This window comes from Stigmatopora argus, chromosome 8 (assembly GCF_051989625.1).
Source record: "Stigmatopora argus isolate UIUO_Sarg chromosome 8, RoL_Sarg_1.0, whole genome shotgun sequence".
NCBI lineage: Eukaryota > Metazoa > Chordata > Actinopteri > Syngnathiformes > Syngnathidae > Stigmatopora > Stigmatopora argus.
In genome coordinates, this window is record NC_135394.1 from 9,688,222 (window position 1) to 9,711,635 (window position 23,414).

Sequence of the window (23,414 nt, forward strand, 5' to 3'; positions counted from 1 at the left end):
CTAAACATTTCAAGTCATCTGTGTTTATAGGCATTCACTTTGGCCAGTTTGACAGCTGGAGAAGTCCTGACTGGTTCAACTTCCTCATGTGTGACATTTCTGACTGTTGACACAAACATTTGGCATAAAGCCAAAAAGTGGCATGCATATGTCATACATACATCCATGGCTCCCTAAATGAGATCACATCGTTTTTCAATAAGCCATTTTGAAGTGGCATCATTACTGGAATAAACAAAGTGGAGGTGATCCAACGACCACATTCCTCAAGTGATGTATATGATTTAAGAAGAGGCTATATGAGGATATGCATGACTTTAATCATACAAGACTCAATCATTACTTTTTTTTCTGTGATCACATTAGAACCCAGAATGGAAATATGGAACAATATGAAGTCTATAAAGGTAGAGGTGGACTGACTACATCCTAAATTGGTCACCAGTCAGTTGTAGGGCACACACAGACAGACAATCAATCGGTCGTACTCGCAATCACATTCCCGCTGAGTGGGAATCGATGCCTGACTACCCGCACCGAAAACACAAGAATGAACAACTACACCATCAGAGACTCACCATAAAGTTGCTCACCTTATTCAAATATCTAAGCAGAGGCAATGTTTGCACAAGGGCTGCACAAACAAGCTTTAGGGAGAATTTACATGTTAATTTGGTTGAGCATTTTCATATAGTCTTATACTGTAGTCCATATTTTATTCATATGACTAGCAAAAGCTAGTTTAAAAAAATATGTTACTATTGCCTTATTTCTGAATACCATAGTGGCAATGCCACAAAATAACTTACTAGAAGGAGGACTCCAAGTGGCCACTCTGAGTAACTACTATACTTCCATTCCTTCCATTACAAGTTCTGTACTCACTATTCGAGGCAATACAGGTACCAAGAAAACCTGTTATGCCACTAAACAGACCAAAATATTCTTTTATAAATACAAAATTTAAAGTATATGTGACATGGCAGACGAGTTCTTAGTGCGTCGGCCTTATAGTTCTGGGGTCGAGGTTTTGATCCCGATTCCATCCTACCTGTGAGGATTTTGCCTGTTCTCCCTGGGCTTGCGTGGGTTTTCTCTGGGCACTCCAGTTTCTTCCCACATCCCATGTTAATCTTTTTGTATTTAAAAAGACAACTTTGAATTCACTCTACAAGATCTTTATAAAATTGGAGGGTTCAGAATATTGAACGACTCAATACGTTTTCCCGAAGGAATCTTTACAATAACATACAGTATAGAAAGTCTTGTGTCTTGATCTATCTATAGAAAGCAGAGAAACTGATTCCTACTGCTCTCTCATTCACCTTTAGCCGTGTTCACAATTTGAACTCTTGACGACAGCCCATTTTATATTGGTTTCCATGAAAACATTTCAAAGGGGCAAGGGATTTAAATGATATGTTGCCATGAAAGAGTTGTCGGCACTGCCAGATATTCTGACATATTTGTGGGATTGTTATGCTCTCTGCTCTGTACTTATGGTGGAAAGACTTGGCCCCCTCCATGAGAGAGGGGGCCGGGCTTCAGTGGGCTAGTAGGTTGAGGAAAAGTGAGGAGGAAACAAAGCGGAAGGATTGAAAGAAAACCTTTTCCAGCCCTCCTCCGTTGACACACTAACGCAACCAGCAGGCCTAGAAGACAAAGTCAGGATGTGACATCAGCTACAGGAAGAGAAGGCAAACGACTGGTTCGGCTTTTTCTTGACTTGTGTTTTGCTGCTGAACAAAGTTGAATGTCTGTTTGAAGAAGGGGTCTGAGAGGGCGATAGGGGGGTGGCGAAGGGGGTAAAGCAACTGGAGCTGTCCTCCACAACTACTACGGCCCCTCCCAGTGCTTTTGCCAAGAATTTTCAGGCACCGTTGTAGGATACCAAGCAGGTACAGTGAAAATAACTTTTCTATTCTGTCCTATTTGTAAAGAAATTGAGCTTCTACTTAAAGAGGCTATTCCTGTGTTTTAGATTTTGACTTTGGGGTATCAAAAGTTTGTTTTTAGAATTAAACTAAAGTATGCATGCACAGGAGATGAGTGCACGATCAGACATGCTTCAGTTTGAGACGATGCTTTTATTTTTGGAGACCAGTTTTCATTTTTTGCTAGTAAAGAATGTCAATGCTTATGTTTGGTGCATATTCAAGTACTGGTAAGTTTTCCATTTGAACCTTTTTAGATATGCTATCTCATGACCACGTATTCACGCTCCCCACATAACTCACCAGCAAAAGAAGAAGTGATCTGTTTTGCAGATCACTGACGCTCAGATCATTAGGATGACATCATCTTTTCGCGACTTATGAATATTTAGGATGAATTTTCTGAATTATCGATCAACAGTGGGAAAAAATGGCAACTCGTTTATCACGCCAGGAATCAAAGAAACTAGTAATTTCATTTGGGTAAGAGTAGGACAAGAACACAAATTGTATGGAGTCCTTTTACACAAATGTTAAAGACAGTGTCATGTTGCACCCAAGGTCACTTGACTGCAGTCCAATCAGTGGAGGCCGTGCTCTAATCTCCTCAATGGAAAGTTCACCAGAGAGCACAAACACAAGGCAGTTCAAAAACAATGGGATTTATATCCAATGTCAAATCACAACCAAATGTAATGTTGTGTTTATGGCATTTGTGTCACCTTGGTAAATGCTTGTTACACTTATCCTCAGAGCAAAATGATTACCTATGGAGTGTGTGCCGATTGACGTAAATGCAGAGATGAAATATTATTCTGTCCATATTGAAGATGACTTTTAATACCATTTATTCAGCTATATTTACAAACAACCATTTACGCTACCATTCCATTTAGCACCTGTTTCTGCTCTACATTTTCAAAACAGGATTCCACAAACTAGCTATATTAACTGATATGTCAAAAAGCAATGTTTTTTTCTGTATTTGCACCAAACCTAACCGCCAAACTAAAACAAAAAATACAATAGACTTTCCTTTCAACAACCTCAAATGAACTACGACCACCCGTCTCACTCCCTGGCGCAGAGACATGAAAAGCACAACTCAAGAGTGTCTACTGGCAAACTTGGAACCTTAGTCCAAAATAATTTAGTTTAATTTAGTTCACTCACTATTAACTCCAACATTCTGTGTCCTCTCTAAGAACAAAGTGAGATCTTGGTGTCCTCAAAAAGAGCAAAGCGAATGAGCTTTTGAGATCTTCCTCTAGGCCAAGGGTGTCAGACTCGGGTTCGTTCACGGGTCGCGTTAACGTCAACTCGATTTCATGTGGGCCGGACCATTTTAGATATAATATTTAGATCTTTTTTTATAAATGGATTAAAAGAACTGGATTAAAAGCCCTGAATATTCAGTTTTTTATAGATCTAAAACAATGTTTATTTTAGCTTTTTTTTAAATATATTTTTAGATTTTACAAAATGATTTTTGGACTAAAAACACAGAAAAAATGATTTAAAATTTACAATTATTGATTTAAAAGGGGGAAATCAGGAAATTTGATATACATCTCTACTCTTCATTTTAATTTGATCCTAAAACAGAAAGTTGGCACTCATGATTTACTTTCCCCGGCCACACAAAATGATGCGGCGGACCAGATTTGGCCCCCTGGGCCACCACTTTGACACATGTGCTCTAGGCCGTGTAACAAAAGAAAATAGCTGTAATACGTGGATTGTTTCCACCCGCAAAACCAGTTTCTGACCAAAAGGCAGAGAAAATCAGTCTCCTTTATGAATATATGTAACACCTCAAGCTGTAATGAAACACAATACATAAGACTGAATTGGCCTTTTATTACAAAATAATGCTTTACCATAAGCCAGACTGAATATCGTTGAAAGACAAGCTTTTTACTATGGTGCATATCATTTACCTATGAACTGCATCTTCTTTCATTATAATCGTGAGTCGTGACACAATACTACAATAATAGATTTGGATTGAAGTTATGGCACAAAAAGTAATGTTTTTTTTGTTCTCTTTGTTTTGTCCTTTTTTTAAATGTCTTTAATGCTTCGCAGTGTACAACCAACCATATGGAACGTGTTTTGGCTCCAATCTTCCCTGTTTCAACCTAATAAAGCCCAGAAACTGAACCCACAGCAGACAATCAGAAGCATCTTCTGGCTTCTACAGACCACAAAGTGCCCACCTCGGGGCGTACCTGATGAGGCCATGGCTTTGTGTCTGGGTCAGGTGTTCAGCAAAGACAAAACGTTTCGGCCAAGAAAACGTTTTGAACCTGGCACACAGCGTTTCGAACTGTACAAGAAGGCCCAAGCCTCGCTCAAATCCGGCCTGGACTTGAGGAAGGTGGTGCAGTTGCCTGAAGGCGAGGGCCTCAGTGACTGGATCGCCGTGCACGTGGTGGATTTCTTCAACAGAATCAACCTGATCTATGGCACCGTCAGCGAATACTGCACAGAACGGAGCTGTCCGATCATGTCCGGTGGTCTCAGATACGAGTACAGGTGGCAGGACGGTGACGACTACAGAAAACCCACCAAGCTGCCTGCTCTCAAGTACATGAACCTGATGATGGACTGGATAGAGTCGCTCATCAACGATGAGGACATCTTCCCTACCAGAGTAGGTGTGTGACGTGACCTTTGCAGATTGTGCAACCAATGTATAACGTGTATCGTGACGGACGTTTCAAGCTTCATGAACTCCGAGATTAAAACGAGAGGTTAATTCGACCGCGGCGTTGACATTTAGAGGCAAGGCAATCAAACGCCGTGCACATTTGATCACATCTATAGGATGGATAATTATCACATCTGCATTCACTATGGGGGCTTATGGGCACAGTGGTAGTAAATTGCTCCACCTGTATCTCATCCACTCATTTTCTATCACGCTAGAATAGATGGCACTCCTCCATCTATTGCATGCTCTTTCTTCCTATAAAAGGTTATCAAAATAACTGATCAACATTGAGATGAATTCCCAAGCGATGACCTATTAATCTGCAATTTGATAACAACACTCGCATGTTGCAATGAAAGAAACCATTGACAACATAAGAATGTCTTTTCAGGAAAGCCTGTTGGGAATAAATTAATATCATTTCATGGAACAAAAGGAAATTGTCAGTGCTTCTGAATATGATAGTGCTAAAGGCCTTGCTGTTGGCATTCATGACTCTCAATGTGCATTTGTATCACTATACTAAAGATAAACAGTGTTTTTTTTTTTAAATAAGAGGTTGTTTCATGTCTACTGCAGGTGTGCCCTTCCCCAAGAATTTTCACCAGGTGTGCAAGAAGATTTTGAGCCGGCTCTTCAGGGTGTTTGTACACGTTTATATCCATCACTTTGACAGCGTCTGCAGCATGGGTGCCGAGGCCCACATTAATACCTGCTACAAGCACTACTACTTCTTCATCTCTGAGTTCAACCTCATCGACCACTCTGAACTTGAACCACTGGTGAGACGTGACAGCGACCTAGACCTTCTGTTATGCATGTGATCAATCAAAACGGATTGGGTTTAGTCATTATGGAGCTAATTGAAAATGTGACTAACTTAGCTCTGTTTTCTTTCCTACAGAAAGAGATGACCGAGAAGATTTGCAATTAAATTGGAGAAATGAAGAAAAATACATTCAATGGACTTGAAATTATGAACTTAATATGTAGCGTACTAAAATGTGACCAGCGTGAGTCTCATTGTGATTTTGTTTGTCAGATGGTGTTGTCACTATGTGATTTATAACTTCCTGCATTTTTCTGTCCGTCTTTCATTCAGCGCATGTATTTATGGTCAGTCTTTTGTAACATATTTTGAGCAATTTCAATTTTTATGAAGTGAAAGATTGTATTTTAGAAATTTTTAGGAACGTCAAATTTGGGTTAAGCTGGATGTGAAAGAACAATATGAATAAACTGAAAAGATTATCTTGTGTTATCCCTGTATTGATCTCAAACTTGGGTCCCATTCATCATCCAAGAGTCATTATTTTAACATCAGCCTGTAAATGATGCTCTATCATTTCCAAAAGTGCATATTTTCATGGAGTTGCTGGGTGCCAATAAAAATGGGGTTTATAATTAAAACCCTTTGCTAGGTGGAAATTAAAAGCTCAGCTATAAAACTGTTAAGGATCTGCCATCTCTCAATTGGTGCAGTATTTCAAGTAGTTGTATGGGAAAGGCTTCTTTAAAAAAACATATAGTAAACATTCTGTATTGCTTTAGCATGAATTAAAAGTCATGTAAGGAAACCATGAACACTACTTATTCGCACTAAAAGTGTACAAAATCCCAGACTGGAATAGGTGCAAAAACAGTGAAATATAATGCAAGAGCAGCATTTAGTGACGAGTTAAAATTATGAATTAAATGTAACATGTAGAATACTGTGGATTTAAAAGTTAAAAATGAGTTCTTTATTTAATTAAAAATGCAAAAGTGAGGGGGTGTGAGCATGCTTTACGTCAATGTATGCATCAAAATGTGAGTGAGTACCAAAATACATTTCCTCTGGGATTTATTTTATTCTAACTATGACGTAGGGAGCAAAATATTTGCTCAAACAAGAGAAGCATGTTATAAGTACGTGAAGGGGGCGTTTCATACCTGACCAATGGGTGAAGAGAATATGTGAAAGTAGGCGTGGTGAGAGCAGATCATGTGGTTTCCTGCTTGTCACGTCACTGGTCGAACTGGTGGTTTTGAGCCAGGATGAACACTTACATCAGTTTTTGGAGGCTCTGACAAGGAGATTCGGCAAGTTCGGAGAATGTTCAGGTCAGAATTTATATCTTATATTGGTTTTATTGGCATCGTGACATTTTTCAACGTAAATACGTAGGAATTGAATGGACGACAGTGGGATGTTTTGATACACTGTGCTAGGGTCGCTGTGGCAGACCCTAACAACATAACGTCGCTTGTGTGTCCATTCTGACACATTTACAGTATTTTTCCCAATCAGGTGTTAGGAAGGTAATAATATACTTGTTACATGTAATTAAATGAAATGATAATTTAGCTGGTAGGGGAAGTGCTTGGCTATCGACGTCACTGCCTGGTTTGGGTTTGCTCACGTTAGCGAGCTATATTGGATTTCATGCTGAAGTTTCCTGGTTAAGTCAATTTTATTTAGGTAGTACTACTTCCGTTGGGTGACTCACAAAATAGTATCTTAGAGGCAATACGATACATGTAAGATGGTGTTCATGAATGGAATTCTCCTAGACTTGATTTTATTATTGCATCTGAACATGTTTTAACTGATCAACCCAACTAAAATATTTGTGCTGTTTCCTCAGCTGACAGTGATGGTGAGCCACAGAATTATGGCAGAGATGCAAGTCTTCCAGCATTCGCTCCAGGTATGTTTCATCAGGGTAATGATGTAAAATGCAAGTTTATCAGTACACACTTGTCACCCTTATCTACCTCAACAAACAGACATACCATCACTTTCAGTAAGTCATGAACTATGACTGGAATCGGAGATATCAGCTGTGGTTAGATAAGGTTGCTGTTTTGCCTTTTCAGAGCAAGCTACTGTTCTGGCAGGTTTATCATTTTACTTACTAAAGAGGGGTTAATAAAAAAGGTCCATGCTAGTGGGACCAAAATCTGACTTTTATCACGTTCCAAAGCAATATGGTTTAGATAAGAAAAATGTCGAAGCAATCCATTTTCTTTTGACATGAAGAAGAAGCCATGCATTTCTTCTTGTGATTTCTTGACACTACTCTTGTATGTTTCCACATTTTTTTGTATCGCTTCCAGAGTAACTCCCTGGCTCTAAGCCAGAGAGTGCCGTTTTATGGGGAACAACAGCAGCAGAACGGGACCTCCTCAGAGACAAGGCAGCACATCACTCAAGGCCCTGCAGGTATGAACACCATATTGTTCAGTGCAGAAGACATGATTTTTAATATCTTTCATTTCTTGCCCATAGAAGCTGAGAAAAGCCAGCCTTTAAATATCCTTGACGGAGCCAAGCGAAAGAAGAAGAAAAGATCAAGAGCAACAAACAGCTCCACTGACACTTTCGATGGTTGTAAATTTAATTGTAGTGGATATGAGTACAACTTATTGTGAGGAGTATTTAATGCTTCTTTATTTCAGACCTCTACAAGCTGACTGATGAGGTGCTCGGTCAGGGAGCGTTTGCCAAGGTTCAAGGATGTGTCAGCATGCAGAACGAACGGGAGTACGCTGTGAAGGTGACTTTCTAAAATTAGTTTCCATAAAAAGGTATTTTGTGAAATTGAATGGACTACTTGAGCATTAGCAATTTTTAATAAAGCATTATTACACATTGGAAAAATGAAAGACTGTCTTTCCGCTTGGATGCACATGATTGTGGTGTTTTTTTTTTTTTAATCCCTTTAACTGAAGAGATCTTTTCTGGCCTGTCACAGATCATAGAAAAGAGTGCGGCACACAGCCGTAGCCGAGTTTTTCGAGAAGTGGAGACTCTCTACCAGTGTCAAGGAAACAAGTATGGGAATACATGTCTTTTATGAAATCCAATCTGTGAAATTACTGCAATTAATTTGAACTCTGCTAATTGGGGTTGTTTTTATTTGTTTTATTTAGGAACATTTTGGAATTAATCGAGTTCTTTGAAGATGACACCTGTTTTTATTTGGTGTTTGAAAAGTTGCGTGGCGGTAAGATGGAAAAAAAAACAGTAAGCATATTCTGTGCAAACTGTGACGCTCATTGACTCCATTTTTAATTTTGTTTTCCTCCAGGCTCCATTCTTACACACATCCAAAACAGGAAGCACTTTGATGAGCTGGAGGCCAGCAAGGTGGTCCGTGATATTGCTCAAGCTCTTGATTTTCTACACACAAAGGGTAAATCACTTTCTAATTCAATATCCTGATATCCTGCTGACTGGTGTTGATTTGTCATCGTAACAGCTTGTTGTCTTTTTAGGTATTGCTCACAGGGACCTCAAACTGGAGAATGTCCTTTGCGAATATACTGATAGGGTAAGACGTTTTTTACGGGATGTTATTTAAAAAATAATTTGATAAGGTGCCAGTATTTTGATTATGGATAGTGATTTAGTTGGAAAAATGTCGTTTTGAGGCAGTGTATGTGCGTGAAAGTACTAAATGTGAAGTCTACACTGAACATCCAACTAACATTTATCCTCTACGCCAAGAATAACAACAACAAAGTATCGTAAGGCTGTAAGGAGACTTTTTTTGGTGTATTTTTGTTTAGTATGCCTGATTTCTCATTCAGGAATACATCCAATTCTATTGACAAATGCTCGAAACTGGTCAGGTGTAAAAATGCCCCAAGTTTCACTTTATAAACTTTTCTCTGACTCTTTTCAGGTGTCCCCTGTTAAGATCTGTGACTTTGACCTAGGAAGTGCTATGCAGCTGAGCAGTGCTTGCACACCTATTACCACTCCAGAACTCACTACACCAGTAAGATTTATTCATTAATTTACCAATTATTAGTATACCGTGACAAACTAATCCGTTTACCACAGAGTAATTGCTCCAAAAATGTATTTTTAATTTTTATCTTTTTACTTTATGCTGTTCGCTAACCTCTGACCAATATCTGGCCAATTTTTCAGTGTGGTTCAGCCGAGTACATGGCCCCTGAAGTAGTGGAAGTTTTCACCGATGAGGCGTCCTTTTATGACAAACGCTGCGACCTTTGGAGCCTAGGGGTCATTCTCTATATCCTGTTAAGTGGCAGCCCGCCCTTCACGGGCAACTGTGGCAGCGACTGTGGGTGGGACCGGGGGGAAAGATGCCGCAAATGCCAGGTAGTGTACGCTCACCTACACACTAAACAACTACATGGCCTTTCATTTGGCCTATCAACTAGGCCAATACCTCAATTCCCTATGACATTTTTTTATGAAGCAAGAAAAAAATGCTAATTGCTAGGATGTTAGTAATTTTAAATATTATATTAATTTGCTTCATGATTAAAGGGAGTACCCACACTTCCAAATATGGCAATGCGTTGAAATTTGTTGAATAGACAGGCAAGTAAATAGCTTAAATATGTCAGACAAATACTCACTTTGCCCCTAAACAGCCAAGAGGCGAGTTTTTTTAAAACAACTTAATGAGGGATCAGGTCTGGCCAAAAGAACTCAAAAACAGTAAATAGGTGAGTTCATTCTTTAACAAATAATGAGGAATCAACAAATTGGCGAATGCATAACTGCGGAAAGCTATGAATGTTCACTAGCGAATGCCTAACTGCAGAAAACGATAGCTGTTCACTGCAAACGCACAAATCTAACAGAAATGTCCCTGCTTGATTTATTGCCCTTCGCCTGTCACCACATTTTGTCAAACAAGTTGGTGAATCAAACGAATAGAGGAGGAGAGGACTTTTCTGTCCTCACCTGATTATCTGACTCATCTTATCGCCACCATCAGGAGACGCCTGCGTGTAGTCGCGAGCAGATCGCCGTCCAAAAAAAGAACGCGATGGCAGTAGGAACACGGAGTTAGCGTGCTGAGAATGTCACCTGCATGCTAGAATGCGTGACTGACGCGTGTCTAATTAAGACGCCGTGTGATATCCGCCTCCAGAGACACCTATTCGAGAGCATCCAGCAGGGCAAATATGAGTTCCCGGACAAGGACTGGGCTCACATCTCGGATGCCGCCAAGGATCTTATTAGCAAGCTGCTGGTACGAGATGCCACTCTACGTCTCAGTGCCGCCCAGGTCCTCAAGCACCTGTGGGTACAGGGGGTAGGTGTTGTTTCGTACTCGGTGTCTGACGGTTAGATCAGGCACGCTTGAATTTCATGTCTGTTGCTTCACCCGTCTTTGCACAGAATGCACCAGAGAGAGGTCTTCCAACTCCTCTTGCCCTCCAGAGGTAAGGCCAATGACAGCCATAGCAATTCTTAGGTAGTGCTAGCTATGGCTTGAGCACAGAAACAGTGGATAATCGTAAACTCTCCTCAAAATAGGAATAGTAGCACAAAAGACCTGAGCCAGTTTGCAGCCGAAGCCATCGCTTTCCACCGGCAGCTGTCGCAGCACGATGAGCAGCAGCAGGAAGAGGTGAAGGAGGAGGTGGTCTGCCCCACCATCATTTGCTCCATGAGACTCTCACCGCCATCCAACTCCAGGTTGGCTCGTAGGAGGGCGCAGTCCAATGCACTCCGTGCCCAAAATGGCACCGCTGAGTTCACTGCCTGACCTAGAACCCCTTGACATCCAGTTTAATGCCTCCCCCACTTTTTTTAAAATTTAAATATCTGTCATTTGCCTTTCACTGCAGTGCAGATGTGTGTAACGGGCCTGCCAGCCTATCAACATTTTTGTTGAATTATTTTTTCTCACCATTTCCCTTTACGTGTAGTCTTAGCAATTGCAAAAAAAGTAGCACTTTCTCTTGGAAACATGTTAGAATTTTTTTCCCCTTTTTTATCAAGCATTTTTGTGTATGAGTTTCTGGGCATGTCCAAAGCGGAAGTGGGTTGTGAAATACCATCACTGTGAAGAAAGAACTTTTGGTTATTGTTACAAATGTTTACCTTCAGCACTGGTGTACTTTGGTTTTCGATGACATTTATAGTTAATACATATCGTAAAAGACGGTCAAGTTCAAGCCTGTTTTGCTAAAGATGTTACATTCTTTTTACATTGTTACCTGATACTGCCAAGTTTCATATTTGTTCACCTAAAATGAAAGCTGTTCACTCATTGACGTGAAAGAAAATGACACTTTACAGATATTTTTTTAGGAAATTAACACGGAAAAACAAGTGTAAGGGCTTTCGTATGGTATTAAAGGGATTTATTTTTATGTGATTGTTGTAGATCAATTGAGGCAGCCCATTTTTGCTTTCATTTGTGCAGCACCTTCCTGCTTTTTACTCCGTAAATGTCTATGGTTGTAAATCAGAGGGTTCCCAACGGTCTTTTCATGACGCTGCACCCTCGTGCTTATAGATATTTCTGGCGGTTTTTATGACTCGAGTTTATTGTCGCTGTCCCAAAGAGTAAGGAGAAGACATTGTCCCTTTATGACTAAATCAAGGCAATGTGGTTTAACATCATATCGATCAGATACCTCTCGCATGTCGCTTGTTAAATTGTTTGTGCTGAATGAGCCAAAAACCCCAGTAGTACAAATAAGCTATACATTAGATTAGTTATTTTATTTCATTTTAGGAATTTATTTTTTTATTACAGGATTAGTTTCATATGTCGTGCGTGAGGAAGTAATGTGTGCATGGTTGCCGTGGCCACTACGTCTCTATAGAAACGCTGAGCTGCTGGCTCACAGGGATATCAACTCAGGAGTGCTTGGATAAATTGAAAGCTTTATATCTGATGTCGTTTTTTTTAACCATTTACCTAAGTAGCCACAAATAAAAAGAATAAAAAGTAAGGTATGCATTTTTTCAGCCCATCTCTCCATTGTGATTCTATTACAGTAGTAAATGGTCTTATACAAAGGATGCTCTGAATAAAAGAATATCTTTGATAAACTCTCTGGTGTCGGTTCTTATGCCCCTTAAGTGATGATAGGAGTGTCACTCAAATCTGAATTATGTTCCAAAAGTATGAAAAAAAATTGAATAGTATATTTTTGCAAACGACATAAAACCACAATAATAGGCATAATGACATGTTAGAATAAGTAAAAAACATTTAGGCAATTGTTTTGAGATATATTCAATGTTACATTTACAATTGTAATTGTAATTTTTATTTTATAAATTTGAATGATTTCCATCCATTTTATTGTGCAAAATTTAGCATTATTTTTAAAATTAAGTTTAGTGTGATACATTTGAGTACTATACTTTCATTATAATTGTATTTTACAAAATGTATTGGTACTTCTTTCATTTGGGTTCAATTGTAGTGATTTTTTTTTCAATGTTATTGTGTTGTATTTTTTTCTTAGAATTTTCAGTGGTATTTTACTTTTAATTATTTTCAATTTAAGTCAAGACAATTTCATTTGGTTTTATAATTTGAATGTCATTCTGGGGAATGTATTTTTGTTCTTTAAGTCATTTTACTGTTGCTTGTTAAAATGTTCCTGTTCATTTTTCTAAATGTCATTTTATGGTTTTGAGTTCATCATACCTTTATGATCATTTGATCATCTGCTTTATTGTTGTAGTCCAGGCTTTAAAAGGGGCGTACTCCGTTTCATGTTCGGCAGTAGATCAGCGGCGTGGTGGCTTTGCATCAGTGTGTTCCTCACCAGCAGGGACGAGACATCAGATATCCACTTCTCTTGCATTCTTCTAGGACAACGATGGACAAACATTGTTAATCCAAGTAAGTTTATGTAAATTATAAAGTGTGGGATGGGTTATGCACAACTCTGCTGCGTACATAGTGGTGCTTTTCCAATGCATAAAGGCATAACCTGTTGCGTTAACCTGGTATAAATATTGGTGTTTGTATATCTGATGACAAAAAGATACTCAACCAAATATAGCTTGCATTTGTGTAATTTATTGTTAGTAGATGATTAGAATTTGGCTTTGTCAGTGCGCTTAATATGAGGAAAGAGAGTGGCTTTTTTTGACGGCTTGAGTTTACAGAACTTGTTATTTTCCATCATTTATCTTCTATACCGCAAAGTCTTGCTGGAGCCTATCCCGTCGGACTTCGGGCAAAAGGCAGACTACACCACAGACTGGTCGCCAGTCAGCCATAGGGTAAACAGAGAGATAGACAATCATAGGCACGCCCAATTAAACAACCACCAAGTGGGAATCGATCCCACGCTTGCCCACACAGAAGTCAGGTGAGTAAACACCAACACCAGAGCTGCCCAACTCCAGTCCTCAAGGGCATCTAGCATCTACTCTATTTCCCACGTCTCAACAGCATCGGGACATGACTAATACTGATGTGTATACGTTATAGACAACAGTTCTTCTCATTGCTCTCCAGCCTCTTGTTCATCCTAGGTGATGAGTCCATCACTTATTTTTCTAAACATCAAGCAGTTTGGACCCCTCTCGCAAGTCTTCATGGTGCTGCCAGAAAACTCGTGTAGACCCGCTCCAGCCAAGCGGGTCTCGAAATCCACCGCCATCCTGGGCCCGCAAAACCTGCCGTCGCCGCCGTTGTGTTGCGCGTGCGGCCTCTGCATGCTGCTGGCCGGTATCAACATCACGCTAGTGGGCGCCTTTGCCTTCGGCACCTTCTCCCCGAGCGGCAACCCCCCCATTATCATCGGCCCACTTCTTCTGCTGACCGCCTTGGCCATGTTCGCGGCGTGCTGCGCGGCGAAGAGCCGAGATCCGTCGGCGAAGTCGGCTCCCCGGGGCAAGGGGCTGATGCAGGCGGGCGCGGCCTTCGAGATGGAGACCAGTGAGCACACGCTGCAAGACACTACGGCGCTCCAGTTTAGCCCCACCAGCTCGCCCGCTTCCTCACGAGGGTCCGATGCCGCATCATCCGCGCGTCCCGGCGGGGGTGACGATGAGCACGTCGGATTCAAGTCTATTGACGACTAGATGAAGGTTGAACTATCATGCTGGCTAGATGCTAATAGGGTGTATACTTTCGGGAAATAAGGAATTAAAAAATGACAAGATGAATTTCTTTATGTACTTTTGTGAAAGGTGTAATCTGTAAATTTACAATGATCACAATTGTTCAAAACTTTACGGTAGCTATTTTTCTCATATGCTATATTTGTGTGATTCTCCTAGTATTAAATAATTTGACTTCCACACATAAATAAGATAAAAAAATAACACATTTGTCATATTTTAAAATTCATGCTGCACTTATTAAACACAAATACGCATTGACAAAAAATGTCATTGATAAATCACTACTTTTAAAATAATAACGAAGGTTTTTTTTAAATAAATAGATTCTGCGGTATTACATGGGATGATTCTGAAGATTATTGGGTTTACTTTTTCGTTCTTTCTGAATCGGTGGCTAACCAATCGCGGGGCACGAGGAGACGGACAACCATTAACACTCACACTCACACCAAGGGGAAATTTAAAGTGTCCAAACCAACCTACCATGTATGTTTTTGGAATGTGGGAGGAAACCGGAGTACCCGGAGAAAACCCACAAAATCCCAGGGAGAACATGCAAACACCACACAGAAGGACAGGCCTGGATTCGAACCTGGAGCCCAGAACTGTGAGGCCAACCCGCTACTTATTATAATTAATTTTTCTTTATAAAAAAATGGGTGTTCACATCTACATAGACATTTTGAGTCATGTAAGCCACAATAAAAATGGCATTTGGCAAAATTTAAGTGTGGTTTGTAAGTGTACCCAATGTTGTGACTTGGCAGAGAACACTATGTAAAGAGGAGAGAATTGTGTTTACGCAGGATTGAACACCTGTGTGTGTGTGTGTACACAAACCCAGCCATCGTATAGCAGAGATAAGAGGCCTATCTGCTTGTCTACTCCAATTACACTTCTGCGCCTTTCTTTTGTCTCTATTCTGAACCCCATCAAGCCAGCAATACACTAATGCCGTCAAAACCATCTTTTCATGGCTCCCATGTCTAGATTAAGCAACAAGGCACGTTAATATACAATATTTAAGCATCATTCCAGAAATATATAAATATTTAAGAAAATATATTTCTGTTTGTTAATCAATTTGGGGTTTCCTGAAGTACTTATTATTATCACTAGGTGGCAGTGTCGTCTTTCAGATCTTGCACTGTACCTGTCACCCACAGTCAAAAGGTTTTGAGACACTTCAGCACTCAATAGTGTCAAGTGTCTGAAAACCTTTGACCGGCATGTGTATGTGTCAACAGTTGGGTCAGTATCTGCTCATTTTAGTGTAGTAAAGAGGTGCAATGGTTTTAATGTGATAGTTATCATGTTTTTACATTATAATATCATGTAAGACATGATAACTTTAATGAAATGATGTATATCTATTATATATAGTATATAATAATGTCAAAATTTGAAAAGGGTTACCATGTAAAATAGTGAAAAATGTCATGTCAAACATAATTATTATGTAAAAATGTAAAAACTAGCATGTAAAAATGAGATAATGTAAAAATTGTAAAAACTATCAGGTAAAATGCTGATGTAAAAACACAGTTATTGCATAAAAATGTAAAAAATATTGTGTACAAACATGAAACTATTATGCAAAAACATGGTACTGGAATTGTGTGTGTGTGTGCGGCAGCAATCAATTAAACCAAAAGTGCGTTTAAATGAAAATGGAGACCTAAACATAGCTTGTTTGGAAACCATGAGTATCCTTTGGGCCTCCTGCACAATTTTCCCTCAGGTCAAAATATTGCCCTGCAGCACTGAACGCCTGCATTAGAAAAATCCATTTCCCACAGGTGAGCCATTTCATTGGCAAAATATCCCAACAGAGAACAAGGTCAATTTATATTTGACCGCCATCTTCCGGCAAGCATTTTTACGTGAGCCTTTCTTGTCCCGTCTTCTTCATGATTTGATCCTTATTTTCACTTTTGAAAGAGCCTTCTCCTTCTAATTCCCTAATGACTGTTGTGAGCGCTGACTCGGCTGTTGTAAAACAAATGATATCTCTGTCCTGCTGGAATAATCCTCATCTATTCCAACGCCAGGCCCCGCATTAAAATGACAGACGGGACGCGTGAGCGCATGTGTGCGCTGGGGAAGGGGGGGTCCATTTTTTTGTTGTATTTTCCATCTTTTGATAAATGTGCAAATGCCCAGCGACGCTGAATCAGACGTTCCCCTTTTAATGTTGGTTCATTTCTCGCCTCATTCTCTCGCGGGCCTTTGTGACGGCGAGCTGGTCATATTTTGTCCTAGATTAGCCGAGTGACAGTTGCCTCTGCTCAAGGTATTTAGAAGACATAATTCATTCATGGATCTAGAAGTGGCCCCATTTGTCATTTAATGCACCACGCCGGAGTCAGGCGTGTGCGTGAGTGTGTGCTTGCGTCAGGGGAGATGAGGGGCCAGGCCACTTTTCATCTGATGTATTAGCTGGCATATGCAAGCAATGAATTATCAAACAGGAAAAAGGAGTCAATTACCCACTACTAAAGAGGGGGACAGCCCTTTGATGCCCTAGGGGCCCTTTTCCATATTTACCATATTATTTTCTCACAATGGTAAGATGGGAGAGGTGGCAGAAACACAGTCAAAAATATTTAACTAAATGTTTTTATGATTTTATGTGTTATTCCATGTGTGGGGTAAAAAGGTGACTTTCTTCAAGGTTGTTATAAAAAATCACAGCATATGATTTTGTTTTCAACATAATTTTTCTTTTTCTTTTTGCTTTTAGTCGCAAGTACAAAGTTGAAATGCAGTTCAGTTTTTTGAAAAAGGGGTTAAAAGTCGTGTTTTCAGGTCTTTTATGTTTATTCACGAGGAAAGCTGTAGGAATGTCTAAAGCTTAGTGTGAATTTTACATTTGGAGATCATTTTAACTCATCAACTGACAGTAATAAGAGTTAGAGTTGTTTCCTAACTCAACTAAATAGAAAACAAAATAGAATACTACAACTTTGTCTCCAGAACAATAAAAATGGATTGGTTAGAGTATATTATATTTTAAATTACTACATCTTTTTTTTTCTAACCACAATGACACTACCCCAAACTCCCATGTGGCACATTAAAACTGTCCAGTCTATAATTTTCTCTTTCTAAGCTCTGAGTAGGACATCTTATATTTTAGTTTGAGAAAAAAACATTGTGGTGCACCTTTTTCCCGATAAGACCCTGCCATTTGCATTCTAGGGCGGGAATGTGATCCATTTTTCTATTTCATTGTACATAATCCATTTTTACACACGCTCCAACTCCTCAAATTGATTCGGGGTGAGCTGCAATAGCTATGCTATAACTGTCACCATGACCAGCCTTCCAATCCCAATACCTACCCCCACACTTACCTATCAAAATGCCCCCCCATTGACTGCTTGCCCTCTACTAATAGACTGGATATGGTAAATGAAATAGCCGCCATTTTCATCCTAAAAGTCTCTCACCCTCCTGTGTGACATGTCTGAGTGAGCTATGCTGATTTTGATGAAGACAGGCTGTGTGTGTGTGTGATGCCTCCAAGCGGACCCTCTTTAGGACTCTCAGTAGGCCAGTGGCTGCTGACAGCATTTGACACTTAGGTAAATGAGGTGGTTAGACTGCATTATGGCCAGGTTGATAGCTCGCTAATGGCTTTTAAGTTGGGGAATTTACCGGCCGAGCCCACCGGGGATGTCTTTTTGACAGGTGGGCTGCTTCGGAATAAAGACTGAGGGGGGTGTTCTAGTCGACCTTTGCCGGCAAGGAGATGATATTCTAAAAATAAAGTGGGGGCAATGGCAAACCTCTTAAAAGGCAGAGAAATGAACGATCCACTTTAAAAAAAGTAGTAGCTTGTGAACCGGCTGTTAACTCATTGGCTGCCATTGATAGCGTTGGATATCCAGTTCATTTTGAGTGTGTGAGGGTCTCGCAAGAAGGACTAGTGATGGCAAATGATGTAACAAGCACAGGCAGGAATCGAGGATAATGATAGTAATGCATTGGATTTACTATTTAGCGGCTTTTCAAGTTTTTCAAAGTTGCTCTATATCGTATTATTCTTTCACTACACACTAGATGGTGGTAAACCACGGTTTTAATAATTGCTGCCCTGGGGCAGTCTGACAGAAGCGAGGCAGCCAATTAGGGCTGTGGCCCTTATGACCACGATTAATCACTCATTCTTAGAGGCAAGTAGGGTGAAGTATGTTGCCCAAGGATACAACAACAATGGGCACAAGTGAGACCCGGATTCGAACCCCCAATCAATGCACAAAGCGTCAAGGTTCCGATTGCTAAAGGTTTATAATTCTGCATGCTGTAGCAACTGTGTACTCAGGTACTCAGATTCCAAGCTACTGGCAGTGAAGGGAGTCTAAATTTAGCAGCTAACGATAAACTCTTAAGTTTTAAGACATAGGCTAATGCGTACGGGTGTTAAAACCAGTGGGACAGTTTAGTGGAGATTAAGGGACGTATCAAAGTCTGGTGCAAAGCTCCATCCCGAGCCGCGCGCTTGTTTGCTCGGCATCTGCCTTCCGAAAGAAAAAAGAAAAAGAAACGGAGTTCTCGCCTGCGATTCCTTTAAACGACATCTGCTTTTGACCTCGAATGATGTTTTGTTTTGAATGAGGACTCAACTCGGCGACGGATGGAATGGACCGGGCTCAACCTTTTTTCTCAGTAATGAAACAAATAAGGAAACTAAAGTCCCATCATCACTAGTTTCCATTTTCAACACGTTTATCCTAGTCAAGGTCGCAGGGTGCCGTAGCCCATCCCAGCTGACTTTGGGCAAAAGGCAGACTGAACTCTAGACTGGTCGCCAGTCAGTCATAACACACATAGAGACAACCATTGGCACTCACAATCACACCATCATCCAGTGGGATTTGATCCCACGCTGAAAACCACACCTAGAAATTTGTTATACAACAGTATGATTCAATCATAAATTGAATTTCAAAGAAAGGAAAACTAAATGGACAAAAAAGCCTACCTTCCACTACATTACTTACGGTAATTGAGTCTAGCTTTGTAGCCAACAGCAAAATGAAATTAAAATTGTGTTATGTACAGTTTCTTTCGGTGTGTTTTACGAACAAAGGGACGTCAGGTTGTGGCTGAGTGACGTTCAATTTATTAAATTTAGTAAAGTAACCCCAGACATGATAGTGGGGCTTTTTCAAGCTAGGTTTAGGGTTTCAAAGCAGGATTTAAAAACCACTTAGAGTTGCAAACTAGGTTCAGGTTTTCAAATGGCGGTTTCAAGCAAGGGTTAGGGTTCAAAACCCACTTTGGTTTTCCAATTAGGCTTTTAAATGGTGATCCGCATTTTGCTTATTTGGCTTCGTTAGAGGTCAACACTTTGATACATTGCTCTGATAGTTTGCACTTAGAGATACTCAAGGGAAAACAACACCTCTTTTCAGTGTTGCAAACAAGATAGAAAAAAAAAAGCTGAGGTGTTGGATGATGTTTAAGTGACAGGTAAATTGTAGGTTAAGTGGAGAACACCGTCTGTTAACAAGAGACTCTGGGCTCTTCTAAATCTCCTTAGTCTTTAATCTGAATACAAAAGAAAAAGGGCAGAGGATTAAATCGGACCCCTCGATGATTTTTTTGGAACGTCACTGCCAGTTGGATTGCTATTTACGTACAGATGTTATTAAAAGTCAAAACACATGCAAGAACTAAGCTGGAGATATCAAAAGAGCACAAGTTTGTGAAAAGACCTAACAGTAGAAAAAAACGGACAAATGCGCAAGATAACATCGTTTAAGATAGAAATGGGCGGAGCCATTTTTTGTGGGCAAGGAAGTCCCCAGGGCTCCTTCCTCTTACACTACTATTTCAGGTATATTTGGTCAATCTCCAAAATCAAAATAGCTTGAACACACAAGTCCTAACGGTATAATTAAAAAAAATGTCCATGAAAGGTATGGATTTAAGAAATGTTCTCCATGTAAACATAGGGAATGTCAGCCAATGAGTGAATCAATGTTTTGCATTTGAATTTTGCTTAACAATTCAATATGCATGCATGTACATTTATGTGTATGTATGTATGTATATATGTCCTAAGCAACACGCTTATTTAATTATATATTTATTCATGTATTTATTTCTTGACCTACTTATTACCTATCTATTACCTATCTATTTATGTCTAAAATGCCTTTCCTATTCCTGCATCCTCACCCTCTTGCCACTGGAACAACGAAATTTCCCGAATACGGGATGAATAAAGTTATCCAATCCAATCCAATCCAATATACCAACGCAGATTCAAGTATCGTTGCACCACTGTGGACAGAATGAGGTTCAGTGATTTTGCGTCGAAAAGAATGTGCTAGCCTCTCCATGAACGTGTACAACCCTTGTTTACTTAATTGTGGCTGAAAACGCCAAAGAGAATCAAAACAACACAGAGGACGACTCTGTCCTTATATAGCAGTTATGGTAACTCCTCAAGAGGAAAATAGAGAAGGAGGAGGGGAAAAAAAAGGCCAGGGTTGAGGCTGGCTGTGAGAAAAAGGCGCTTTGGGTTGTCAACGTTTTAGAAGCTTAGAGTCAAACGTATCCGGGCTCAGGAGAGAGGAGTCTGGGTGTTAGGCAGCCAGAATGACTCCTGATAGAAGGAGTTTGCGGCTCAAGTCGAGAGGAATCGTCTTGGCTGCGGGATGAGGCGGCGACTAATTGATTCTCTGAAGTTTTCTGTCGCACGGCCCGATTACAGGTGTGACCGGATTAAAAAAAAATGGGGAGAGTGGGGGGAAAAAAACAAGGGATCTGGAGGAGGGAAACGATGAGGGAAAAAAAATCAAAGAGAAAAGATGAGTGCTGCCAAAGACGGATCAACATCACTTCTACTCATTGATGTGCTTATTCTTGCCTCGTTTGTGTGTTGGAGGTTGCACGCAGCAGCGTTTGATCTCCCTGGCAAACCCCAGGTCATGTTACTGGGCCCACCCTTGTTTTTTCTTTCTCTCTAAAGCAACGCATTGGATTGTCGCGGCACGCTTCCCCAAATCACTCACTTCTTGTTAACACACTTCCAAGCCCGAAGCTGTGTAAAGACAGAGTATCGGGACCAGCGGGAGCCATATTGCGAGGAGGCCAAAAGGAGCGTTCGGGCGCATATCTCCGCCTAAGCTGTCTCGCGCGCAGGCCGTTATGGCTTGTTTGGCGACATAGTCCAATCCCGGGCCTCAAAGAACCATTATTCCCGGACAATCGATCGGGGCCTTAGGCCAGCGAATTCCAGGTCCTCGTTTCCTGATCCTGTTCGGTAATAAGCGTACTCGTGTCAAGGTGGTAATTATCATTGATCTGCTGCTGGCGCGACAGGGCGGCTGCCCCCCTGCCGTGATTCATACCGGGCTACCGGACTTCAGGCACCTAATCAGCACCTGACGGCGTCACGTGCGCTTCAAACAAAGGATTTGCGCTAGTTTTTGTCAGTGAAGGGAAGTAACGACTACAAATAATTCATTGCAGTATAGCGGTAGATCTTGTACTGTACACTCGAGTAGATATTTTCCTGACAGAATTTCATCACGTATTTGTACTTTCTAGTCTTGACCAGTTTACCACAATAAACGTTTGAAGTAGGAGGGTTGACAGCAAATGAACAAGTGCAATGTCAATGGCAGCCATTCAGTTAACTGTGACAAGTCGCGTTGTCTTAAAACACAAACAGTCATTTATCCAGTCTTAAAACACAAATAAAGTAATATATCCAGTAGTAATGGTCATACGCAAATATGTCCTGACTTTCCTCTTCCTGTTCGATTGGTTATGACACTGCAGATAATCTTTTTTTTCCATTAGTCGAGCTAACTAAGGACTTTCAATTAATTAAATTAAACAAATTACTAGCAGGGGATTCTTGAGATTTACTCTCTCAGTGGAACTGACAAGGATGTTGCTCTTTTCATCCTTCTGTTGTGAAATTGAGTTTATCACTAACATACGTCCAATCCATTTGAAGTGGACAGGTTGGCAGCGAGTGACTGAGTTGTTGTTCATAACTGATTTTTCAAATTTTGGCTTGCTTGTCCACGTCCTAAACCCAAATTGTCTGTATTCAAGAAAAAAAAACATTTTTTTCACCTTGTAATAATCTGAAAAAATATTTGATATGTCCTAATGGGTTAAAGTCGTGTGACTGGTGGCACGAGTCAAGCGGTTTGAGACCGAGGTGGAAATAGAGACAGCGGTGCGATTGCGTCTGCAGTGTCAAAGCAGGCAATCCGTTTTCTCTTCGCGAGCGGCGGAGCGGGACGCGTGTCACCTGCAGACCAAACCCCATTTCCTCTGATTAAGTCCTCTGAAATATTTCATTTGTCAGTGTCAAGGCAGCAGCGAGCAAGGCAGCCAACCGTGTCTGTTGAATGTGTCATTTGCCAATTTACATCAGACACCGCCAACATCATCATCATCTTCGTATCCCTAATGTCCCTGCGGATGGCTCTCGCGCAAACCTTTGCCTTGATGTCTTTGTTGTTTTCGCTGGATGATGCGCCACTGTTGCCTCTGCCAAGCAGTCAATTGAGAGGCTGACATTTAAGTTCTATGGACCAGGGGCGTCAAACTGATTGGTTTGCGGGCCACATTGGTGCTCACTAGATCTCGTGGGCTACCGATACTAGACATCCAATCCACTTGGGATGGAATACTTCCTTTGGGTTTTGAGATATTTTAAGGTTCCTTGATAACTCATTGATGACATTGAAAGAATCAATGGGTTCATTGATGCCGCCACTTTGACTGCAGGGGTCGAAAAAACGAATACGACTGCAGATAAGACAAGAAAAATAAAAGTATGCACAGTATGAAAGAGCTACAAATGGGCAGAACAATCCCCGGGCCCGGATCAGACCCCCTAGTAGGCCCTGTCCGGCCCGCAAGCTGA

At 40.6% G+C, this 23,414-nt stretch overlaps 3 protein-coding genes and 1 long non-coding RNA gene across 6 annotated transcripts in view; 3 read left to right on the forward strand and 1 right to left on the reverse strand.

Annotated features, from left to right (window-relative positions):
• Nucleotides 1–1,814: 1,814 nt before the first annotated feature.
• mob3c (MOB kinase activator 3C) lies at nucleotides 1,815–5,901 on the forward strand. Of its 3 annotated transcripts, XM_077607347.1 has the most exons (4): nucleotides 1,815–1,898; nucleotides 4,023–4,594; nucleotides 5,230–5,432; nucleotides 5,555–5,901. In XM_077607347.1, exons 2-4 carry the CDS (start codon nucleotides 4,177–4,179, stop codon nucleotides 5,582–5,584), a joined length of 651 nt encoding a protein of 216 aa, XP_077463473.1. In that variant the 5' UTR covers nucleotides 1,815–1,898; nucleotides 4,023–4,176; the 3' UTR covers nucleotides 5,585–5,901. The 3 variants fall into 3 exon arrangements, with proteins under 3 accessions (XP_077463473.1, XP_077463474.1, XP_077463472.1); XM_077607346.1 differs by lacking the exon at nucleotides 1,815–1,898 and having other exon boundaries at nucleotides 3,835–4,594; XM_077607348.1 differs by lacking the exons at nucleotides 1,815–1,898; nucleotides 5,555–5,901 and having other exon boundaries at nucleotides 3,816–4,590; nucleotides 5,230–5,426.
• A 745-nt stretch (nucleotides 5,902–6,646) lies between these two features.
• mknk1 (MAPK interacting serine/threonine kinase 1) lies at nucleotides 6,647–12,472 on the forward strand. Its single transcript, XM_077607668.1, has 14 exons — nucleotides 6,647–6,753; nucleotides 7,278–7,340; nucleotides 7,750–7,855; nucleotides 7,922–8,020; nucleotides 8,092–8,189; nucleotides 8,388–8,467; nucleotides 8,566–8,639; nucleotides 8,724–8,828; nucleotides 8,911–8,966; nucleotides 9,321–9,416; nucleotides 9,572–9,766; nucleotides 10,551–10,715; nucleotides 10,802–10,845; nucleotides 10,940–12,472. Exons 2-14 carry the CDS (start codon nucleotides 7,287–7,289, stop codon nucleotides 11,169–11,171), a joined length of 1,404 nt encoding a protein of 467 aa, XP_077463794.1. The 5' UTR covers nucleotides 6,647–6,753; nucleotides 7,278–7,286; the 3' UTR covers nucleotides 11,172–12,472.
• Nucleotides 12,473–13,082: 610 nt separating this feature from the next.
• LOC144079355 (uncharacterized) overlaps nucleotides 13,083–23,414 on the reverse strand; it is a 30,792-nt gene continuing 20,460 nt past the window's right edge. Inside the window, exon 4 of the long non-coding RNA XR_013301504.1 lies at nucleotides 13,083–13,240. This is a non-coding gene — a long non-coding RNA (uncharacterized LOC144079355). The remainder of the gene's footprint in view (nucleotides 13,241–23,414) is intronic.
• On the forward strand, nucleotides 13,885–14,573 carry LOC144079335 (transmembrane protein 275-like). The gene has a single exon (XM_077608024.1). The coding sequence runs from the start codon at nucleotides 13,919–13,921 to the stop codon at nucleotides 14,465–14,467; it is 549 nt and encodes a 182-aa protein (XP_077464150.1). The 5' UTR covers nucleotides 13,885–13,918; the 3' UTR covers nucleotides 14,468–14,573.

Excerpts from the sequence above, each read along its gene's own strand:
- mob3c (XM_077607346.1), top strand. The coding sequence starts at position 4,003 with ATGTCTTTAATGCTTCGCAGTGTACAACCAACCATATGGAACGTGTTT. Across the intron at positions 4,595-5,229 it reads CATCTTCCCTACCAGAGTAG|GTGTGCCCTTCCCCAAGAAT; the intron begins GTGTGTGACGTG and ends TGTCTACTGCAG. Across the intron at positions 5,433-5,554 it reads ACTCTGAACTTGAACCACTG|AAAGAGATGACCGAGAAGAT; the intron begins GTGAGACGTGAC and ends TCTTTCCTACAG.
- mknk1 (XM_077607668.1), top strand. The coding sequence starts at position 7,287 with ATGGTGAGCCACAGAATTATGGCAGAGATGCAAGTCTTCCAGCATTCG. Across the intron at positions 9,417-9,571 it reads CTCCAGAACTCACTACACCA|TGTGGTTCAGCCGAGTACAT; the intron begins GTAAGATTTATT and ends CCAATTTTTCAG. Across the intron at positions 9,767-10,550 it reads AAAGATGCCGCAAATGCCAG|AGACACCTATTCGAGAGCAT; the intron begins GTAGTGTACGCT and ends ATCCGCCTCCAG.
- LOC144079335 (XM_077608024.1), top strand. The coding sequence starts at position 13,919 with ATGAGTCCATCACTTATTTTTCTAAACATCAAGCAGTTTGGACCCCTC.